Here is a 22,368-nt window from a genome sequence, read left to right on the forward strand (position 1 = left end):
TCAAAGTAACCAAATCTGAAGCCCAAAGAATGGCCTTCAGATTCTCAAAAACTAAAAGTGCAGATTTTACCTTCTCCCAATTAGTTAAGGGGTACCATGCACATCACCAAATCCACCATTTTTAAAACAATTTTTTTTTTCCCTTCAACTAACCCATTTGGAGCCACAGGTGAATATTATTTTTTTCTAATTGACTGGTTTCTTATTGTGAATTTCTTATACCCCTTATTTTTAAGGATTCAAATTCAAGGATTTCCATTCCCTTTTTTTTTGATTGTCAAATCTATTTCTTATACCCCTTATTTTTAAGGATTCAAATTCATGGATTTCCATTCCCTTTTTTTTGATTGTCAAATCTGAATTTATAACTACTCATATAGAATTCCTATTTATTTATTACTTGGTCCATTTCTATGCATCATTCACTATTTTGTCAGCTCAACCATTGTCTAGGTATTTTCTGTGCCCCTACCATGGCGAAATCAACTTGAGCAATATCCTCTTGGTCCCCAAAGCACCCAATCCCAATCCCACTTTTGAACCTAGAGGATTTACTATTTTCTCATTTGAAATTGATCCCAAAAGGCATTATTTGGATTCTGACACTAGGCCCTTTCAAATGCAAGGGTGTAGCCACCTTGGACTCCAGTAAAGTTTTATTTCTCACTCATCAGTCACGTGTCACTAGAATGTTAGTCTGTGAACTTCAGTTTATTCATCCTTGATTCCCCAAAACAAAAACTAGATTTATCATGACAAGAATTCAGAATCTCCGGTAAAAGTGTTGGTGCAACAATTTGGATAAGCTGGAGGTGTGGGCATGTATGTGCAAATTTTTCATCCCACCATCTCAATTTCAATTACCCAGTAATATTTCTTCAAGCTTTCAGTGTGCCTGAGAGTTTCAAAAAACAAAGTTCAATATGGTTTTTTCCGATTCTTCTTCATCCAAATTTCCACATTGGTGCTTACAGGTGGTATACGGGCATCAGCAATGAATCAAATTTCAGATACAAGAAGAAAAGATGAGGCAAACAACAACCCAAGTACCCATTAAAGACACAACCAGAATTATGCAGCCAATGGCGCCTCTGTTGAAAGAGAACAAGATGTTTGTGGGTGTTGACTGTCTAGGCATGCCTGGACATGTTTGTGAGCTGGGCAAACTCGTGGGGCTTAGATGCTGGCTCAAGCTTCTCAAAACAGGCAATTTTGCTTGGTAGGACATCATAGCCAGCCTTGTGTGATTTCATTGACCATTGACCCCTCCAACATCATCACTTCCCATTGTAGAGCTCACATAAACACTAGCCTGGTTGTAAAGCCCGCTCAACCGCGCACTTCACAAACATGTCACAAGACCTACATAGTCCCACCATTCCTCTTTCCTAGAAACAAAGGGTAGTTAAGCTACGCGTAACGCGTAGATAACGGTAACGTAACGAAATTTTTGTTGTTATCTACGCGTTACGCGTAACAGCAGTGCGATTACGTTATCGCAACACGTTAAGCCAGTTTTCTTTATCCTTGTTGCGTTATCCGGGCGCGCGGAGCCCTTGAGAACAGGCAAAAAATGAGGCTAAAAAGCCTTAAATGGTCCGTTATTGCGTTATCCAGGGGATAACGCAATAACGGGCCTCAAAAATGAGGCCCGTTATGTTACGCGCGGGGCCTGAAATGTCCCCGTTACTAGTAAAGTAACAGGGGGCCCCGGATAACGGGGGTAGTTACGTTACCAAAATTGCGCAGATAACACAACGTAACGTAACTACCCTTCGTTGTTCCTAGCTCAGCAGAGACTTGACCCCAACTTCTCTCTCTCCTGAGCTAGGTATGTCCCTTCTTTCTATTTCTCCATCTTTTCTCTTCCTCCCTTCCTCATTTGTACATAGCAGAGACTTGACCCCAACTTCTCTCTCTCCTGAGCTAGATGCAATAAAGACCCCCCAACGTTGGCATTAGAATCTCTTGAGACTGTTGTCTCTCCTGAGTGCCAGCGCCTAGCCCAGTGAAGAGCTTCCAGCTCTTACACTGGTCCATGTTGGGCCTTGATCAGAAGGATTTTAATCACAATCAACTGCTTTAACATCAGTTCTTGCTGAAAGTCACATGCCCACAGCCATTTTTAAACTTTTTAAGCTTAATTTTTTTTAAAATTGGAAACATCAATTTTGGTTGGGGGAATAAAATGCCACAATGTGAAACGGGCTAATGAGCTCTTCTATAACAGAATCTTTCCAATGGAAAACATGACCACCACACCCAACAAAAATCCTCACACCTACAACCAAGCAAAGACAAACAACTAGAGGGCAACCATCCAAACCAAACTCAAGGCCATGACCAGGCTGGGCATATGGGAAGTGGTCTCCATCCCCTCTGACCAACCATTTTTTGGAATTGTCTGCGTATTTAGGAAGAAATTTGACGCCAGTGTCAACCTTGTGAAATTCAAGGCCCAAGGCAGCGCTGAAAAGGAGGAAATTGACTTCAATAAATCCTATGCCCCCACTTTTTGATCCTCTGCTCTTTGTGCAGCCCTCGCCCATGGTGTGAACTCTGGTATGCAGATCCACCAGATGGATATCCAATGGCAAAACACCTTCTTCAATTGAATGTTGGGAAAATTCATTTATGGACTTAGGATGCTGCCTTGGATCTGGTACTTGGCTCTTAATGACTTCCTTGCTTCCATCAACTTCTCTCCCCTTTCCCGCCAATCCCTGTCTCTTCATACCCAACATCCAATTCCCAGTAGAGATGGCAATTGGTACCCGGGTACCGCCTGCTTTTTTGGCCCAAAACAGATACCCATACCCGTACTTGGCACCCGCGGCGGCAGTACCCGGGTCTTTCTGGCGGGTACCGGCGGTACCCGCCAAGTTGTTTTTGTAGATATGTGCCTGCTCGCCGAGAGGGATCCCTCTTGGGCTTCTGCGAACTGGTATCAGTATACCTGCCGCCGAGAGAGGATTTATACCTGCTCGCCGAGAGAGATTCCTCTCGGCGAGCACTGGTATACACACACCAGCTCGCCGAGAGGCATTCCTCTTGGCGAGCTGGTGGGTGTATACCTGCTCGCCGAGAGGAATCCCTCTCACCAGCTCGCCAAGAGGAATGCCTCTCGGCGAGCTGGTGTGTGTATACCAGTGCTTGCCAAGAGGAATCCCTCTTGGCGAGCTGGTGTGTGTATACCAGTGCTTGCCAAGAGGAATCCCTCTTGGCGAGCTGGTGTGTGTATACCGGTGCTCGCCAAGAGGAATCCCTCTCGGCGAGCCGGTCATGGTGCGTGTACACCAGCTCTCCGAACTCTCGGCGAGCTGTTGTGTGTACACCAGCTCTCCGAGCTCTCGGCGAGCTGGTGTGTGTACACCAGCTCTCCGAGCTCTTGGCGAGCTGGTGTGTGTACACCAGCTCTCCGAACTCTCGGCGAGCTGGTGTGTGTATACCTGCTCGCCGAGAGGAATCCCTCTTGGCGGGCTGGTGGGCGAGCTGGTGGCGCTGCAGCCGAGGATATCACACAGGACTTGCAGGAGACAAGTCCAGAAGGGGGTCGGGGACATACACAGCGGAAAATAGGTAGCAGTATTGGCGGGTATCAAGCGGCGGTACCCGGGTACCCGCCTAAAAATCACACAAAAACCAACACCCGTACCCGTACTTGGCACCCGCGACCCTGATGAGTACCCGCCGGCGGGTGCCGGGTACCGCCGCGCGGGTACCCGTTTGCCATCTCTAATTCCCAGTCTGGGAATGTCTTCTCCATGTCTATTTTGAAGGCATGGCCATCATCAGCAATGACGTGAACCACTTCCAACACTTATTCTCCAAATGGTTCCTCATGGACAACCTTGGCCAAGCCAAATCTCTCCTTGGCATAAAAATCACTCACCACAACGGCTACATCACTCTCTCTCAAACCTGCCACACTGAAGAACTCCTCAAGGGGTACAACCACTTCAACTCCTGCAAGGCTTTGACTTCAATGGTCCCCTGCACCTGCTTTGGTCACCAAGATTGTCAATTTCACCAACATGAATGTGAACTACTGTTGGGTAGAGATGGCCTCGCGGTACCGGTTTGGGGGTACCTGGTACCGCCTGGAGGGTACCCTCTGGTGCGCCGGCGCACCAGCCCAGAGGTACCAGGTGCGGTACCAGGTGCCTGCTTTGGGGGTAAAAAACTGAAGACACCCTGGTGTACCGCCAGTGTACCGTTGGCTAGGGAATGCCTTTGGGTACCCGTTGGCAGGTACCTGCCGCACCCGCCGCGCACCCGCCAGGCCGTGCCGGATGCGGTGTTGGGTGTCAGCTTTTGGTGAAAAAACGGGTGCGTACCCGGGTACCCGCCTCCCGCAGCCCCGCAGCCAGCCAGACGGGGAAGTTGGGACCTTGCCCTCCCAAGCCAACCAACTCCTTCCTGATCTCCACGTTGGTACCTGGTACCTCACCCCGGTCAGTCAAGGCGGTGTTGCCTTCCGGCCAGGGCGTTGTGGAGCTGGGTGTCCCCTGGCGGCGTTGTTGGTGGATTCCCAGCTCTGACCAGGGCCCCTACCTGCAGAGGACTCGCTCCCTCGTCTAATATCCCAACAGTGTTGGGATATTGGCTCTCTCAACTACATCCCTGTTGCCACCCATCCTGACATTGCCATTGTGGTGCCCCAGCTATTCCAAAAACCTGAAACCCCCGGCACAAATCACTGGCCTGATTTATAAAACCTTCTCCCTGTTTCAAGCAAGATGTATCAAAGTTTCAAGCATGATGCATCAAACAAGTCTCAATGATAAGTATGTAATGATACCTCTAAAACAATAAACCACCAATAGCTCAATGTTGGATTGGATGTTGAAAAAATAAAACATTTTACATGAAGTGATCTCACTGAGCTCAAACATAGTACAGAAATATTTTGTATCTTACAAGCCAGTATGACCACTTATACATAAGTTGGATCAGAAATACTGTACTTGAACTCAAACCAGCCTTCACTCCAACTTTTGTGTTCCTGGCTGTTGATATGTTTGAAGATGTGTATTGTTCATTATTTAAATCTACAGGAGTGATCCAACTCATATATTTAGTGGATGGCTATCTGAGAGAGCTGCAAGATACGATTCTTTTTGAATTTGGCCAATATAAATAACCCATCTTTTGAATCCTCAAAAGAAATAAAAATTACCAATCCATCTCATATTCTCTGTCTTTAACAATTAGAAACTCACAGATAAACAATCCAATCCAAATTTCAAAAATCACCAGTCAAGAAAATTCATCACCTAATTACCTCACCCTCAATATAAAAGCTCCAGATAACCCATCTGTGTCATACAAAGTGATAAAATCCAAATTTTTGGATCTTGATAACTAGCAATGAAGCTTATTACCCTCAGCGTAGTTGAGTTATACAACATTCCTAACCAACCTCATTCTGAGCAAAAAGATTAGCAAGCTGACCTTATAAATTCTTTTAAAATCCATTTAATTAGTGTTTCAACACATTTTTTTCCTTTATGGGCCTCAAATACAGCCTTTCCCTGCCTTTAGTTTCTTATGAATACATCCCAACCAGATCATACATGGGTCATAGAGTCATTTCTCAATCTCAACCACCTAGACATTTACAGCAAATGGGTCGACAGGAAAACCTCCAAGCACTCAACCAAAACTTAGGCAGGGGGGGGAAACATACAGCTTCTAATTATAACCGTCACATATTGTTTGAAAATATTGAATTGCTGGGATATTTTCCTAAGGAGAAATACCCACATCAGACAGAAAAAGATACAGTACCAATGCAGGAAGCCCTTATTACACTAGGCAACACTGCAGCTTGTCATCCTGGTGAAGTTGTACCTGGAAATTCTCAATTTGAGCCCCAAGGTCCTGCATTTCAAATTGAAGAAAAGATCAGCAATTTGAATATCAACAACAAACCAGATGAAATAGATGGTCATGAAAATCACCTCACCAATGAAAAAACCACTAACAATCAAGATGAAAGTCAGAGTTCCAAATCATCAGATCAGAAAATATCAAAGGTGCTATTAGGAGATCCAGATCACAGCGAATGTGGAATATGCCTTTCAGAATTCAGTCCACCGGATGAAGAAGATGTCAATGCACAGCGCAAAATTACAAATATCTCAAGGATTAATCAGTGTGGACATTACTACCACCCTGATTGTATCAAAAAATGGCTTGCCAATCACAACACCTGTCCAAATTGTCGGGGTGAATTGCCAAGTAAAAATACTCATATTTGAAGCCCAAAGAATGGCCTTTGGATTTTCAAAAAGATAAAAATTCAAATTTTACCTTCTCCCAATTAGTTAGGGGGTATCACATATGACCAAATCCACCATTTTTAAAACACTTTTTTTTCCTTCAACTAACCCATTTGGAGCCACAGGTGACAAATATTATTTTTGTCTAATTGACTCGTCTCTAATTATACCCCTTATTTTTAAGAATTCAAATTCACAGATCTCCATTCCCTTTTCTTTGATTTTCAAATCTGAATGCATAACTACTCATATAGACTTCCTATTTATTTATTACTTGGTTCAATTCTATGCATCATTCACTATGTTGTCAGCTCAACCACTTTCTAGGTGTTTTCTGTGCCCCTACCATGGCGAAATCAACTTGAGCAAAATCCTCTTGGTCCCCAAAGCATCCAATCCCAATCCCACTGTTGACCCTAGAGGATTTACTATTTTCTTATTTGGAATTGCTCCCAATTAAGAGCCTTATTTTGATTCTGAGTCCTGACACTAGGCCCCTTCAAATACAGTGGTTTAGCTGCCTTGTGCTCTAGTAAGCTTTTATTTCTCACTCATCAGTCACATGTCACTAGACTGTTAGTCTGTGAACTTCAGGTGATTCACCCTTGGTCCCCCAAAACAAAACAATTTTATCATGACAAGATACAAGAACATCCGGCAACAGTGTTGGTGCAACAGTTTGGATGAGCTGGATGTGTGGGCGTGTATGTATCTTATCTACTGTGTAAATTTGTCATCACACCATCTCAATTTCAAGTAGCCAGTAATATTTATTCAAGCTTTCAGTGTTCCTAAGTGGCTGTATAGTTTCAAAAAAAAAAATCAATATGGTTTGTGTCTTGTTCATCCAAATTTGAACATTGGTGTTTACAAGCGGTATAAGGGCATGAGCAATGAATCAAATTTCAGATACATGAAAAAAGATGAGACAAACAACAACCCAAGTACCCAGAAAAAGACAAAACCAGGCTTATGTAGACAACTAGAGGCCAAGGCGGCTGCGCCGCTGCATGTTCAGTCACACAAGCATATCAAAACACCGGTATGAAAAAGTGATCAATAGATATTTCAGTTTGAGCCTTTTCCTGGCAAGAGTTTGTACATTATTCTTCTCACTTTGAAATAAATCAATGAAACAGTTTACCAGTATGCACCACTGTAACTTCCAGGGAAAAATATATACCACAAGCCAGCAAGAAAACATTGTATTTGTTAGCTCAAATGCAGACCTTTTTTGATCACATGATGTGGTAGCTTTATCTGCACTCTGAGAAGAGTATAAGCAATGGTGAGTGCACTGCAAAAAAAAACTGGATCAACTTTTTGCAGTTGAAATGTAGGATACTCAAGCCAAGCTGCCATTTTAGCTCCACCTGAATGCACATGTGCCTTTGTTGGCACATTTACTGTGCATTGAATCTTGGTTTGAGTCAAACTTTCAATAAGGCTGACATAACTGTCCGTAACACCAGAAGCTTCCTCAAAGTTACCACATGCCAACTGCTCACGGTGGACACAATTTTTTCTGCAGTGGTGGTTATTGCTATGGTAATCCTTAAAGTAACAAGAACATAATGTATTTGGCTGTCACCATTGTTGTTACTGGTAATGGTGGTCCAACACTGATATCACTGCACACCAAGAGGAGTCTGAGGAGAGCTTATCTTTCATTAAGTTATCATTCAGGGTTCTCAAAGTTGAAAACATACAAATGTGACATACTGCCATACACACCCTTTTTTCAGGGAAGCATTTGACAGTCCCTGCAAATAAGGTTGTATGTTTTCATGACATATGCCACTATGTCGCAACTTTGAGAACCCTTATTATATCTGTGACTGGAGCATCATATGTACATTTAGGCTTCTCAAATTTGGGTGAAATGCAATCTTTCCATCATTTACTCTGTAACTAAGAGTAATATGTTCAATATATATGTTTATGTAATGTGATCTTCTCTTTTCCCTCAGCTACCCCCAAAGATTTGTACATTTTTAAATCTGAGAACCCTAATTGTCATTCTTTAAGACAACAAGGAATAAAAGAGATGATTTGGCATTTTATTGGTCCAATTTGCCCTTTTGTTTTCTTTGTTGGTCATGATTGTGTCAACAGTAGTTCAGGGTATACTTATGTTTAAAGATTAGCAGGGACGTATAGGGTTGACACCACGGAGCACTGAATAATGGCGAGCTTTACTGGTGCCAACGGCCTTCCAGACGGCCTCGGGCTGGGTGGGCAGCAGATGGTTGATCGCACAGGCATTGAAGACCTGGGCGGTTCACGCTGGATCTTGTGAGTTCGTGTTGGTTTTGGGCTCAGCCTCGATTGGCTTGGACTGAACGTTGACAGCATTCTGATCATCATTGGCTTGAGGGGGAGACGTCTCTGGGGCCTCGGCTTCAGGCTCGTCGATTGTGGCATCTTCGGCGCAAGCAGACTCAACGGCTGAAGCATTCACCTTGGCTTGATTATTTCCAGCAGCAGTCTTGGGGCGATGACTCAACTCTTCATCTGATCCAAGTAGATCTCTCCATTTCTCCTGGAGAGCACACACTCTTCCTCTGCTGTTGTATTTAGCTTCCAATGGAATCTTCCGTTCTTCGAGGACCCGAACTCGTTTCAGGACCTTGCCCAGCTTGCTCGACTGAAACAGAAATCATGTTAAAAAAGAATGGAAGGCGCAAGGAAAAGAAAAAAGGACTTACAGTCAGCCACTCAGTTTTCATCTCACACTGTTCAATGTCGGTGAATACAGCGTCAATCTCGGGCATCATCTGTGCGAGCATCAAACGAAGCGGATGATAATTAGCGGCCTCGCTTGCAGAAACAAGACAGCTGTTGCGGAAGGTTACCTCTGCGGGCGATCTGTCTGAGTTTCTCTTGTCTCCAGTATTCGTCTATGTACCTTGTAATGTTTGCCTCTGCAACCCTCTAGGAAAAAGAAGGTAGATAATGATGAGAAGTCGCTTCAGCATTAGTCTGATTGACCAAGTCTCCTCCTGGAGGAGACCGACAATAAATAAAGAGGAAATGACGGACGGGATCGAACTCAGCGAGATTCCGAGATTTGTTCGCAAGTCATGCGCTAGGTGTAGCCCGAGTGCGGCTCAAGGTGCCTGAACGGAGAATCTGCACAATTGGTAGATCCGGTAAGTCCGTCTCGACTGGGCCGGGTGAGTTGTGAGATGTGTTGAGCTGAGGGTCTGTTCATCGTGATGACTGCTGGGAGGGAAGGATGGTTGGAGATTCGGGCGTGTTAGCTTTGGGTTAGTGGCTGGTGAGCCCCTGGCAACTGGCTGGCTGCGGTTGGCGATGATGTGGTGTGGCACTTGCAACAACATAACGACCGAGGGCGGTGCGGCGTGGCATTTTCAACAAGGTAGCAATCGAGTATTGCGCATTGTGAGTGCGGGTGTTGAGTAGGGGGCTTCAAAATTGATCCAGGAAGCGTTCCAGGTCCAAACTCCAGGAAAACCAAAACACAGCCAAAAAATAATTCCTGGAGGTTCTACATTGAGACCCCCAGAAAGAGGAACTTCCTGCATTTGAACCCAGGAGAACAAGACCTGGAAATGATTATCAGTTTTAACATGTTTTGTCCCATGCCTTTGGGGTCCCCAAAGGACCAGCTCCTTCCCCCCCACGCAACCACAAGTTGATCTGACCTCATCGGACTTTCTTTTTTTCATCAGCAGTTTCAAATTAGCTCAAACTGCAACAATTCCGACTACTCTAATTGCTGTCGACCGGGAGGGACTTTCCCTGTCGACAGCCACATAAGGCAGTCGACCGGGAGAAGTCCCTCCCGGATGACTGCTTGATATGGCTGTCGGCCGGGAGGGACTCCTCCTGGTCAACTCTTGTATGTATGTGGTTGTTGACCGGGAGGTACTGCTCCTGGTCGACTGCCTTATATGGCTGTCAACCTTGAGGTACTGCTCTCGGTCGACTGCCTTATATGGCTGTTGACCGGGAGGTACTGTACTACTGCTCCAGTCCCTCCCGGATGACTGCTCAATATGGCTGTCAACCGGGAGGGACTCCTCCCGGTTCCTCCCGGTCAACTCTTGTATGTATGTTGTTGTCGACCGCGAGGTACTGCTCCCGGTCAACTGCCTTATATGGCTGTCGACCAGGAGGGACTCCTCCCGGTCGGCTCTTGCATGTATGTGGTTGTCAACCGGGAGGTACTGCTCCCGGCCAACTGCCTTATATGGCTGTCGACCGGGAGGGACTCCTCTGGGTTGAGTCTCGACTGCTTGATATTACTGTTGAGCGGGAGGTATTTTCTAGCATGGCGGGCGGTGTACAAAAATTCGCTCGAAGTTACACCACGGGTGCACCAAAAGTTTTTGGGATGGTTGTCAAAACCAAATTGATTGGATAGTGGTTGTCAGAACCAAATTGGTCTGAATCTGGTTTGTGGACAAATTCCGTTGCCAAAAAGGTCCCAAAAACCGTGCCGTGAGAGAAGGAGCATCCAAATGGTTTCAAAAACCATTTCAAATGGTTCTGAAGATATTTTTCAACCCAAATTGGTTTCCAAAATATTTTTAAAACCACCTCAGGTGGTTCCAGAAATATTTTAAAAATATCTGAAAATGGTTAGTCCAACTCGTTCTTCAGGACGTCCAGACTCAATTAAAAAAAATATTCTGAAAACCAATCAAACTGGTTTTCAAAATATTTTGTTGCACCCGTGGTGTAGTGTGAGGTGGTGGGAAAGATGATGTAGGGGTGTCAAAAAAAAAGGCAGGGGTCCGGGGTTTGAGAAGAAAGGTGGGATTTATCCTCTTTTGTCCTCTTTTAATTTCCTGATTTCCTGATTTCCTGGATGTCCTGGAAGGGCATAGGAAGAAGGAGATCAGGTCCGCAGGAAGCGTTCCAGGTCGCTCATTTTTCCTGGAAACCCCGACCTGGAACGCTTCCTGGATCAATTTTGAAACTCCCTAGTATATAAGGAGCCTCTGGAGTGTGGGATGAAAGCCAGGCAACTCCCCTGGCTGCGTTTCCAGCGGGGGTTTCTTCTCACCCTGTCTGCTGTTGCACTTGCGCAGTCTGGCGGGGATTATTCGTTGGCCCCCCTTTGCTTAACCGCTGGGGGTCATCCTCCCACTTGTTTTTTGACCCTGCTAGACAGGGATGGACAGTGGGCCGCAATATCTCAGCTTGCTGGATTAGGTGGCAGGTTGTGGGTTGCTTTTTTGAATAAATTGTTGTAATGTGACTTTGTTTTGCCGTGTATTTTATGTGGGGAAAACCCTGGCCTTTTTCTTATGATTTTTTGTAAAGGGGAATCCCTGGAATTTTTATTTTGTGATTTTGGTATTTTGTAGGGGGAACCCTTGAATTTTTTTTCCATGATTCTCAAGCTTTAATATACTTGGATGCTACATCTGTTATGAAAGAAAAAGTTTTTGATGGGGGTGTTGATTTTCTGGGCATGCCCAGAAAGGTTCACAAGTTGGGCAAACTTGTGGGGCCTAGAGGCCGGCTCAAGCTTCTCAAAGCAGGCCATTTTGCTTGGTAGGACATCATAGCTAGACTTGTGTGATCTCATTGACCATTGACCCCTCCAACATCATCACTTCCCATTGAAGAGCTCACATCAACACTAGCCCAGTCCACGTTGGGCCTTGACCACCATGATTTCAATTGCAATCACACTATGAGAGTTTGCTTTGCACTTGCACGCAAGTGCCATCACACAATATCATTTAACAACCCTGTTAGATATATCCTGGAATGTATGCTGAATTCATGATGAATTTATGTTTAACTTATGTTCAATTGAGCTGAAGGCACTTTGGAAAGGAGTTGAATTCAATTGAAAACCAGCTCCAACTTGACTCTAGTTCACCAGGGGAGACTTTGACGCACTCTCCAGAGAGTGCCAGAGTCTAATTTTATGTTGTTCTGGGTCTGATGTGAGTCAAATTTGGATTAGGAAATGATTGATAAATTCTTCAGAATTCAATGGGAAGTGTGTCAGAAGTGATGCCAAATTGTCACAGGACCTTGTGCAATGTTGTATAGAACCATTCGATTTTCTAATGATAACTTAATTACAACCTGTAATGAAATCATAGTTAATCAATGCCCAATTATTACTCATTTATGGTGAATTTCTGCTGATCAATTTCTCTATGTCAAAGGGGTTTCACACAATGTAAATGTGACTTGCGGGGGATTTCATGGCTTTCTGGCCGGGTTTTACTTGCAATGGAGCTGTGAAAGGCCCCTCCAGTGATCTGTCACCCTAATTTACGCGCGTACACAAAGGTGACATTGGCAAAGTGGAAAAAAAATCAATGCATGTGCATGGAGACATTGGAAAACAAAAAAACACAAAAACAACTCACAAGCTCATATATGTTAAGAAGCCAGGATTTCTAGCTGAAATCTGGGATCAAAAACCTCCAAGCTTAACTTGACTCATATTTTCTCCCTACTTTCATCCTTTTTTGGCTCAATTCTAGATGATACTGGCCTTCTTTAGGGAAATATGCCAATTCAGATGGGCCTTTCACATAATTCTAACAGGGGTGTACATGTTGTTGATCTGCGGGAGGCCCAACCTGAAATTTGTGACAACCTTTTACGCGCACACATGAGGGTTAAATTAGCAAATTGAAAACAATGACCACTTTCATGTGCATGTAAATAATATGAATTGAACCGCAAGAATTCATCTCAATCAACAAACAGTTCAAATTGAATCATGATTTGATTGTGGCCATTGTGTCTTAGTGGTTTCAACTGCATCCCAGTTGTGTTCCAGTTGACTCCTGCATGACTTCTGGATGATTTATGCATGAATCCAGGATCATTTTCAGATCATTTGTGGATTAGTTCCAGAATGTTTCATTACTTCTTACACTACTTTCATCAAAGGCATCCAGCACAGTTACAGAAAAAGGGTACAGTATGGCACTCTCTGGAGAGTGCGTCAAAATCCCCCCTGGTGGTTATTACTGGAACTATTTTAGAACACATTTTCAACTACCTTGCAAAGCAATATCAAATACTTTGGCAGAAGCAAGGTATTTACCACGGGAATCATATATTTCTAGAGCTGGACTCTATCATCTTTTGGCAAATACTTGGCACCTGTAGAGATGGCAAACGGGTACCCGCGCGGCGGTACCCGGCACCTGCCGGCGGGTACTCATCAGGGTGGCGGGTACCGCCGCCGCGGGTGCCAAGTACGGGTACAGATGTTGGTTTTTGTGTGATTTTTAGGCGGGTACCCGGGTACCGCCGTTTGATACCCGCCAATAATGCTACCTTTTTCCCGCTGTGGATTTCCCCGCCCCCCTTTCCTGTGTGATATCCCCGGCTGCGGCTCCACCAGCTGGCCGAGAGAGATCCCTCTCGGAGAGCTGGTGCATGTACAGCCAATCCGAAAAAGCTTGGCTTCTTTGGATGGAATTTCCAGCGGAAATTTTTTCTGGATCTGCCAACCTGTGTGTATCCAAAAACAAAGTTTGACAGATGGATATCCATGCCCTCAAGCGTAGTTGCTATTGGCGGCGCCGTTTGGTAGCAAAAGAAAATGCAGGCCGCTGGGGGGACCGGCACCATGACACCCGGGTGCGGTCGTCAGAGTGAGGGTCCAGGGTGAAAATTGGTCAAGGATTCTGATTCTGTAATCAAAATCCGGGAAAAACAGCCAGAAGTCTCTGATTGAGCTTGCCTGATTTTGATATAGGCATCCTGCATATATCAAAATGTCCAACCTTGTCACTTCATTAGGGGGTTTCAAACATGGTGCAGGTACCGGTTCAGGAACCCCAATTCAGGCAAACAAAGTCCCTGCAAAATGAATTTTCAAATTATTTCTGTATGTTTTCTGGGTAAAATTGGGTGGGTGTGTTGCAGGTGCCCTGATTTTGTGAATTGGGGGTTCCTGAAACAGGACCTGCACCATGTTTGAAACCCCCTATTGCATACAAGGTTGGAAAATCCCATAGGAATTTCCAGTGGAAATTCCCTCCAAAGCATCCAAGCTTTTTCGGATTGGCTGTATATCAGCCCAGCCTCTTGGCGAGCTGGTAAATACATGTACACATGCTTGCCAAGAGGGAAAACTGGTATGCACACACCAGCTCGCCAAGAGGGATTCCTCTTGGCGAGCAGCCTCTTGGCGAGCAGGTATTCACACACCAGCTCGCCGGGAGGAATCCCTCTCGGCGAGCAGGTATACACACACCAACTCGCCGAGAGGGATTCCTCTCGGCGAGCAGGTATACATATACCAGCTCGCCGGTGCCCAAGAGGGATCCCTCTCGGCGAGCAGGTATACATATACCAGCTTGCAGCCCCCGAAAGGAATCCCTCTGGGCAAGCTAGTGAATGTACCTGCTCGCCAAGAGGGATCCCTCTTGGGCACCGGCGAGCTGGTATATGTATACCTGCTCGCCAAGAGGAATCCCTCTTGGCGAGCTGGTGTGTGTATACCTGCTTGCCAAGAGGAATCCCTCTTGGCGAGCTGGTGTGTGTATACCAGTGCTCGCCAAGAGGAATCCCTCTTGGCAAACTGGTGTTGTGTATACCAGTGCTCGCCGAGAGGAATCTCTCTCGGCGAGCTGGTATGTATACTTGCTCACCAAGATGAATCCCCTCTCGGCGGCAGGTATACGGATACCAGCTCGCCAAGGCCCAAGAGGGATTCCTCTTGGTGAGCAGGTACATACCTACAAAAAATAACTTGGCAGGTACCGCCGGTACCCGCCAAAAATACCCGGGTACCGCCGCCGCGGGTGCCAAGTACGGGTACGGGTATCTGTTTTGGGCCAAAAAAGCAGGCAGTACCCGGACACGCGGCGGGTACCCGGGTACCGATTGCCATCTCTACACCTGCGGGCGGGTACCTGTGGAAGTGCGCAGGTATCTGCTTGGTGCAGGTGTGGGTGTCCAGTCTGGGTCCGAATTCAGGCAGGTACCTGTGCACAAATCGCACAGCTCTGCTTGCCCCTAGTGCCCATTGGCGGGTACTACACCACGGGTGCAACAAAATATTTTGAAAACCAGGTTGATTGGTTTTCAGAATATGTTTTTTAATTGAGTCCGGAGAACAAGTCTGACTAACCATTTTCAGATATTTCTAAAATATTTCTGGAACCACCTGAGGTGGTTTTACAAATATTTTGGATACCAATTTGGTTTGAAAAATATTTCCAGAACCATTTGAAATGGTTTTGGAAACCGTTTGGATGCTCCTTCTCTCACGGCACGGTTTTTGGGACCTTTTTAGCAACGGAATTTGTCCACAAACCAGATTCAGACCAATTTGGTTCTGACAACAACTATCAAATCAATTTGGTTTTGACAACCATCCCAAAACCTTTTGGTGCACCCATGGTGTAGGTACCTGTGGGTGGGTACCCGTGGAAGTCCGCAGGTAACAGCCAGCAGGTGAAGGTGTCCATTCTGGGTCAAAATTCATGAAGGTACCTGCACCTGCTGCGGGTACCCGGGTGCAAAGTGCCAGCTCTATATATTTCATTCTATCATGTTTTTATCATAAATCCCAAAAAGCTCAAGATAATTTAGTGGTACACAAAAAGATACACCTTTAAGTTTGTGTGAAAAATTTCTTAGTTGCTGAATTCTTTTCACAAAATATTTGAAGTTCTGGGAAAAGTCCAGCGGAAAAAACCTCATATTAATCAGGTGTTGTGTATGACTTCAGAAAATATCCCCAAAATCATTTGTGTACATATGGCTGAAAGTTATAAACAATTTTTGAAGGGTCCACCTAAGCCCCTGGCTCTGCATGAGCACTCAGGTTGGCATCACTTGGCTCAGTGATGAAAAAGGTGACACACCAGAACACATTTGTAAATTTGTGTGACACATTCTTCAGCTGCTAAATTTTGTCCCAAGGGAGTTAGAATTCTGGGAAAAGTCCAGGGGAGCCTCATATTACCCAGGTTTTGTGAATGAATTCAGAAAATCTCCTTGAAATGATTTCTGTACTGATGGATGAAAATTAGATATAATTTTTAAAGGATTCAGCTAGTTTGCCCCTGGTATTGTGGGGCACTCATCTTGGCATGATATGGCTGCATGATGGTCTATGTGTCACACAAACGTGCGCGCGTACGTTTATGTGACACAATGTGTCACAGAAACCCACACAGGTTACATGGTTTTGTGACAGTTGGCCCCACAGCGCCAAAGTCAAACTGTAGTACCAGAGCAAAATCAGACCTCCCACTAGAGCTGACACTTCACACCCGGATGCCCATGGCGGATGTGGGCACCTACCTGAATTTTGACCCAGAATGGACACCTGCACCCGTACCCGGCACCCGCTGGCAGTTACCTGCGTACTTCAAGCTCCATGGGTACCCGCCCACAGGTACCCAGTACCCGCAAACGGGCACTAGGGGAAGCAGAGCTGTGCAGAATGGCAATTTGTGTGTGGGTACCTGCCTGAATTTGGACCCAGACTGGACACCTGCACCTGCACCTGGTGGATACCTGCGCACTTCCACGGGTACCCACCCGTGTACCGGCCAACGGGTACTAGGGACCAGCTCTACCTCCCACAGTTTCACTACACTCCATCCAAAGCTTTGACCATGTGTAATAGAAACAACTTAAAAAGAACTGGCAGCTTTTTGGGTGTGCCCTGAAAATAAATACAAAAACCGTCTCAGAGAAACCTACTGGGTATGGGTTTCCAAAGAGGTCAAAAACCATGATAATTGAAATATGAGGAGCTTTGGTCAAGCTTGAGGATCGAGGAAACCTTATTATTAAATGGGTTTACTTTGCACACAGGGGGAAACTCGTTGCGCACGGAAATTTTTGTTGACTTGACATTGCTTGATGTCAAGCCCCCCTCCGTGCACGCCAAAAGCTGTCCCCAGAAAACAATCTGCACACAGGGACCCTGTGCGCAGGGTTTGTTTTGGATGGCTGATGTTTTTCTTCTTCTAGGTTATTGCACCTCCAACACAATCAACCTCGCCGGACCTAGGCCAGCCCTACAATGAAGATTATGAGACAGAGTTTCTCAGCAGCATCTTTGAGCGATTCCAGAAGCTCCTGACAAGCGAGAAACCAAGTTACATTTCAATGTTTGGCAAGCTGCTCAATCAGAGCCATGTGCTCAAACGAATTGAAGATCCTGTCAAAAAACCTCACAAGGGACGCCCCACAGGAAGTAAGAACAAACCTAAACAGCCCAAAAAGTCAATGAAACGCAATCCCCCGGCATGGGAACATCAACTACTTGCAAAGCAACGAGGTCGGCCCCCAAAGGCCAAAGCAGATAAACCTCTTCCCACAAAGAAGAGAGGCCAACCTGCAAAGTCAAAGGTAAAGTCCTCAATCTCTGCGCATTTCTCTCTATTGACCTGTCCTGTCTCCAAATGCGTACAGAGAACCACAAAGAAGAAGGTTCAGAAGGCCCAGATTGATACTTCCGAGCACGACAGCACATCAGAAATTGCAGTGTAACACTGCGCTGTTGGTTTGTTTTCAGCTTGCTTTTTCATTTTTTCTCTCTTTCGAATGCATGATCATTTCTTAATTTTTCATTTCAAAACTTATTTGTGCAGGGCCTACAAGCAACCACTGTTGATATCATGAAAAAGAAGAAAAAAAATCAACTGCAAAACTGCCTGTGCGCAAACAAATTAGGTGTCTGGATTCTGCTTGTGCACGGAGGGGGGCTTGACCGGGAGCAATGTTGTGTCAACGGAAGTTGCCGTGCACAACCAGTTTCCCCCCGTGCGCAAATTAAACCCGTTATTAAATTGGCCTGGTTTTCAGCATAGGTATGGCATACATTTTACACCGACATTGCACAACACATTTGGTATGATTCCAGTTCTTATCAACTTAATTTGTGGCAGACATGAAATTGCCTTCCAACCAGCATCTAACTGAGATCCAACCAAATCTATGACTGAGTTCAGAGATGGCACTCACACACAAGTGCCAAGGAAACTCCCATGGTGGATCAACTGCATTTAACGTCACTTCTTGCTGAAAGTCACACTCCCACAGCCATCTTTAAGGCCCCATGTGGCTGACGCGTGATACATCATAAAAGGTCAAATTTTTGATGTGCAACCCAAAGTTTGCCCCCGTTTCCACCAAAACTTTAAGCCCCCCGGGGGTCGCGCGTCATCAATTCAACCATTTATGACGCATAACACGGCAGCCAAACAGGGCCTAAGCTTTTTAAGCTTATTTTTTAAAAATCAGAAACATGAATTTCAGTTGGGGAAATAAAATGTCACAATGTGAACCAGGCTAATGAGCCCTTCTATAACACAATCTTTGCAATGGCAACCACCACTACCACTACCACACCCAACAAATCTCCCAACACCTACAACAAAGCAAAGGTAAACAACTGGAGGTTAACCATCCAAACCAAACTCAAGGGCATGACCAAGCTGGACATCTGGGAAGTGGTTCACATCCCCTCTGACCAACCATTTCTTGGAACTGTTTGGGTATTTAGTGCTGAAGGTGTAATCCCTGTAGAAGGGAAAATGATCAGCAGTGCTCTCACTGCTGAGGTTTCTACTGCCAAATATGCTCAGCTTCCTGCTTCCAAGTATGCTCAGCTTCCTGCTGACAAGCATACTCAGCTGTCCCTTGATACAGCTGCTCATCAAAGTGCAGAAAGCAAGAAGAAAAGAAATGCACCAGAGGACTGGGGCATTCCTGCTAGGAGGAGAAAAGTATAGCTACTTTTCTTCCTGTCCTTTTGGTAAGCAGCAAAGGGTAGTTACGCTATGCGTAACACGTAGATAATGGTAACATAGCAGAATTTTTGCCGTTATCTACACATTACATGTAACATTGGTGCAATTACGTTATCACACCACAGGAAGGCCCTTATTTTTATGTTATTTACGTTATCAGGGCACGCATGGCCCCTGATAACAAGCAAATACCAAGGCAAAAACAGCCTAGTGGTCTGTTTTGCATTTTTTAAGGCAAAAACAGCCTAGTGGTCTGTTTTGCATTTTTTAAGGCAAAAACAGCCTAGTGGTCTGTTTTGCATTTTTTAAGGCAAAAACAGCCTCCAGTGGTCTGTTTTGCATTGGTTAAGGCAAAAACAGACTCCAGTGGTTTGTTTTGCATTGGTTAAGGCAAAAACAGCCTCAATTGGTCTGTTTCTGCGTTATCCAGCGGATAACGCAATAACGGGCCGCTTTTTTGAGGCTTGTTACGTTACACGCGGGGCTTGAAATGACCCTGTTATTAGTAAAGTAACGGGGAGCCCTGGGTAAAGAGGGTAGTTATGTTACCCAAAAACGTCGGATAACGTAGAGTAATGTAACTACCCTTTGTTGTGATTAGGACTTTCCATTGGAACTAAGCATTTCTGCAAGGAGAAGAACAGTATAGCTACTTTTCTCTCCTGTCCTTTTGATGAGGACTTTCCAATAAGAAATTACGCTGAGGAGTAATTCCTCAGCAGCATTTGTTTTACTATAAATACTGGGCTCTCTTTGCCCCTCTTGTACCTTCCTTCCTCACTTACACTCACTCATATATATACTCTCACTCTTATATACATCCACTCATCATCATCACTATAAACAATGGTGGGCTGATGCGATGTGTTACAATATATGGGCTGATTTGTGTAACACATTGGCCGTTATTTTTAAGGAAAAACTGTCAATTGTAACAAAAAATATCAAATTTTCAATACTTTACAATAGATTACAATATGTTTTTGCCTGTATCAATGAAAAAAGGCCTGTATTGGCTGTTATATGAGGGTATTTTATGTTATTTTTTAAGCCACAAGGTTATAGTTAACTTTTGTTGGCAAAATCAATAACCATATTTCTGGTATTGTAACTTATTTTTCAATACTTTACAATACTTTAAGTTAACAGGTAACTGTAACGGCCGACAATTGCTATAAACCTATATATAACACATCATTACCACTTTGTCTGGTAGCCTTGCTCAACAGACTTAGACTTATCAATCAAAAATATTATTATTATATAACTTGATAAGCACAACTTTAACATTTAGGAAGGAATTTAATGCCAGTACCTTGTGAAATTCAAGGCCCAAGGCAGCACTGAAAAGGAGGACATTGACTTCAATGAATCCTATGCCCCCACTGTTTGATCCTCTGCTCTTTGTGCAGCCCTCACTCATGGCGTGAAATCCTGGATGAAGATCTACCAGATGGATGTCCAATGGCAAAACACCTTCCTCAATGGCAAGTTGGAACAGGTAGTTTGTTGAGGTTTTGTGTTCCTTTTTCTTTTTTTTTCTGTTTTCAGTGTGCTTCCAACCTATCACTTGTCTTTCAGCTTTCTTCATTCTGTGACATTTTGTATGTAGTCACCTAGCTCAACAGGCATGCATGGAAGTCTCTTTTCCTCATCCTTCCACGCACGTACTCATCATCTTTGTCCGTTGAGCTAGGTGAGTAGCTTTTTTTTCTTTCTCTCTTTTGTTTCCTTCTTTCTCTTTCTTTGTTGTTGCAATGAACATCATCCTTCCACGCACGTACTCATCATCTTTGTCCGTTGAGCTAGGTTCATTGCAAGATAGTTCACCTTTGTTTTCCTCAGGGACTATCTACTCTGCCCTGTCTGAGGCTGTAAAAATTCATTTACAGACTTGCAGCCTCCTTGGATTTGGTACTTTGCTCTTGATGACTTCTTTGCTTCCATCAAATTCTCCCCTTCCCCCCCCCCCCCCCCCCCCCCCCCCAATCCCTGTCTCTTCATATCCAATTAGAGATGGCAAACTGGTACCCGCGCGGCGGTACCCGGCACCCGCCGGCGGGTACTCATCAGGGTCGCGGGTACCGCTGCCGCGGGTGCCAAGTACGGGTACGGATGTTGGTTTTTGTGTGATTTTTAGGCGGGTACCCGGGTACCGCCGCTTGATACCCGCCAATACTGCTACCTATTTTCCGCTGTGTATGTCCCCGACCCCCTTCTGGACTTGTCTCCTGCAAGTCCTGTGTGATATCCTCGGCTGCAGCGCCACCAGCTCGCCCACCAGCCCGCCAAGAGGGATTCCTCTCGGCGAGCAGGTATACACACACCAGCTCGCCGAGAGTTTGGAGAGCTGGTGTACACACACCAGCTTGCCGAGAGGTCGGAGAGCTGGTGTACACACAACAGCTCGCCGAGAGGTCGGAGAGCTGGTGTACACACAACAGCTCGCCGAGAGGTCGGAGAGCTGGTGTATGTACACACAACAGCTCCGAGAGTTCGGAAAGCTGGTGTACACACACCATGACCGGCTCGCCGAGAGGGATTCCTCTTGGCGAGCACCGGTATACATACACCAGCTCGCCGAGAGGGATTCCTCTTGGCGAGCACTGGTATACACACACCAGCTCGCCGAGAGGGATTCCTCTCGGCGAGCAGGTATACACCCACCAGCTCGCCGAGAGGAATGCCTCTCGGCGAGCTGGTGTGTGTATACCAGTGCTCGCCGAGAAGCAGGTATAAATCCTCTCTCGGCGGCAGGTATACTGATACCAGCTCGCAGAAGCCCCCTCTTGGCGAGCAGGCACATATCTACAAAAAACAACTTGGCGGGTACCGCCGGTACCCGCCAGAAAGACCCGGGTACCGCCGCCGCGGGTGCCAAGTACGGGTACGGGTATCTGTTTTGGGCCAAAAAAGCAGGCGGTACCCGGACACGCGGCGGGTACCCGGGTACCGATTGCCATCTCTATATCCAATGCCCCAGGCTGGGAATTCCTTGTCCATGTTTATGTTGAAGACATGGCCATCATCAGCCATGATGCCAACCACTTCAAACACATAGTCTCCAAATGGTTCCTCACAGACAACCTTGGCCAAGCCAAATCCATCCTTGGTATGAAAATCACTCACCACAACGGTTAAATCACACTCTCTCAAACCTGCAACACTGAAGAACTCCTCAAGGGGTACAACCACTTCAACTCCTGCAAGGCTTTGACTTCAATGGTCCCCAGCACCTGCTTTGGTCACCAAGATTGTCAATTTCACCAACATGAAGGTGAAATACTGTTGGGCTATTGGCTCTTTAAACTACATCCCTGTTGCCACCCATCCTGAAATTGCCTTTG

General features: G+C 45.5%; 1 protein-coding gene across 1 annotated transcript; it reads right to left on the reverse strand.

Annotated features, from left to right (window-relative positions):
• Positions 1-8,565: 8,565 nt before the first annotated feature.
• PtA15_8A330 (uncharacterized protein) lies at positions 8,566-9,073 on the reverse strand (the record flags this gene model as incomplete). The annotated part of the gene is made up of 2 exons (XM_053171749.1): positions 8,566-8,931; positions 8,993-9,073. 2 exons carry the CDS (start codon positions 9,071-9,073, stop codon positions 8,566-8,568), a joined length of 447 nt encoding a protein of 148 aa, XP_053022981.1.
• Positions 9,074-22,368: the final 13,295 nt, after the last annotated feature.

This window comes from Puccinia triticina, chromosome 8A (assembly GCF_026914185.1).
Source record: "Puccinia triticina chromosome 8A, complete sequence".
Lineage (NCBI taxonomy): Eukaryota > Fungi > Basidiomycota > Pucciniomycetes > Pucciniales > Pucciniaceae > Puccinia > Puccinia triticina.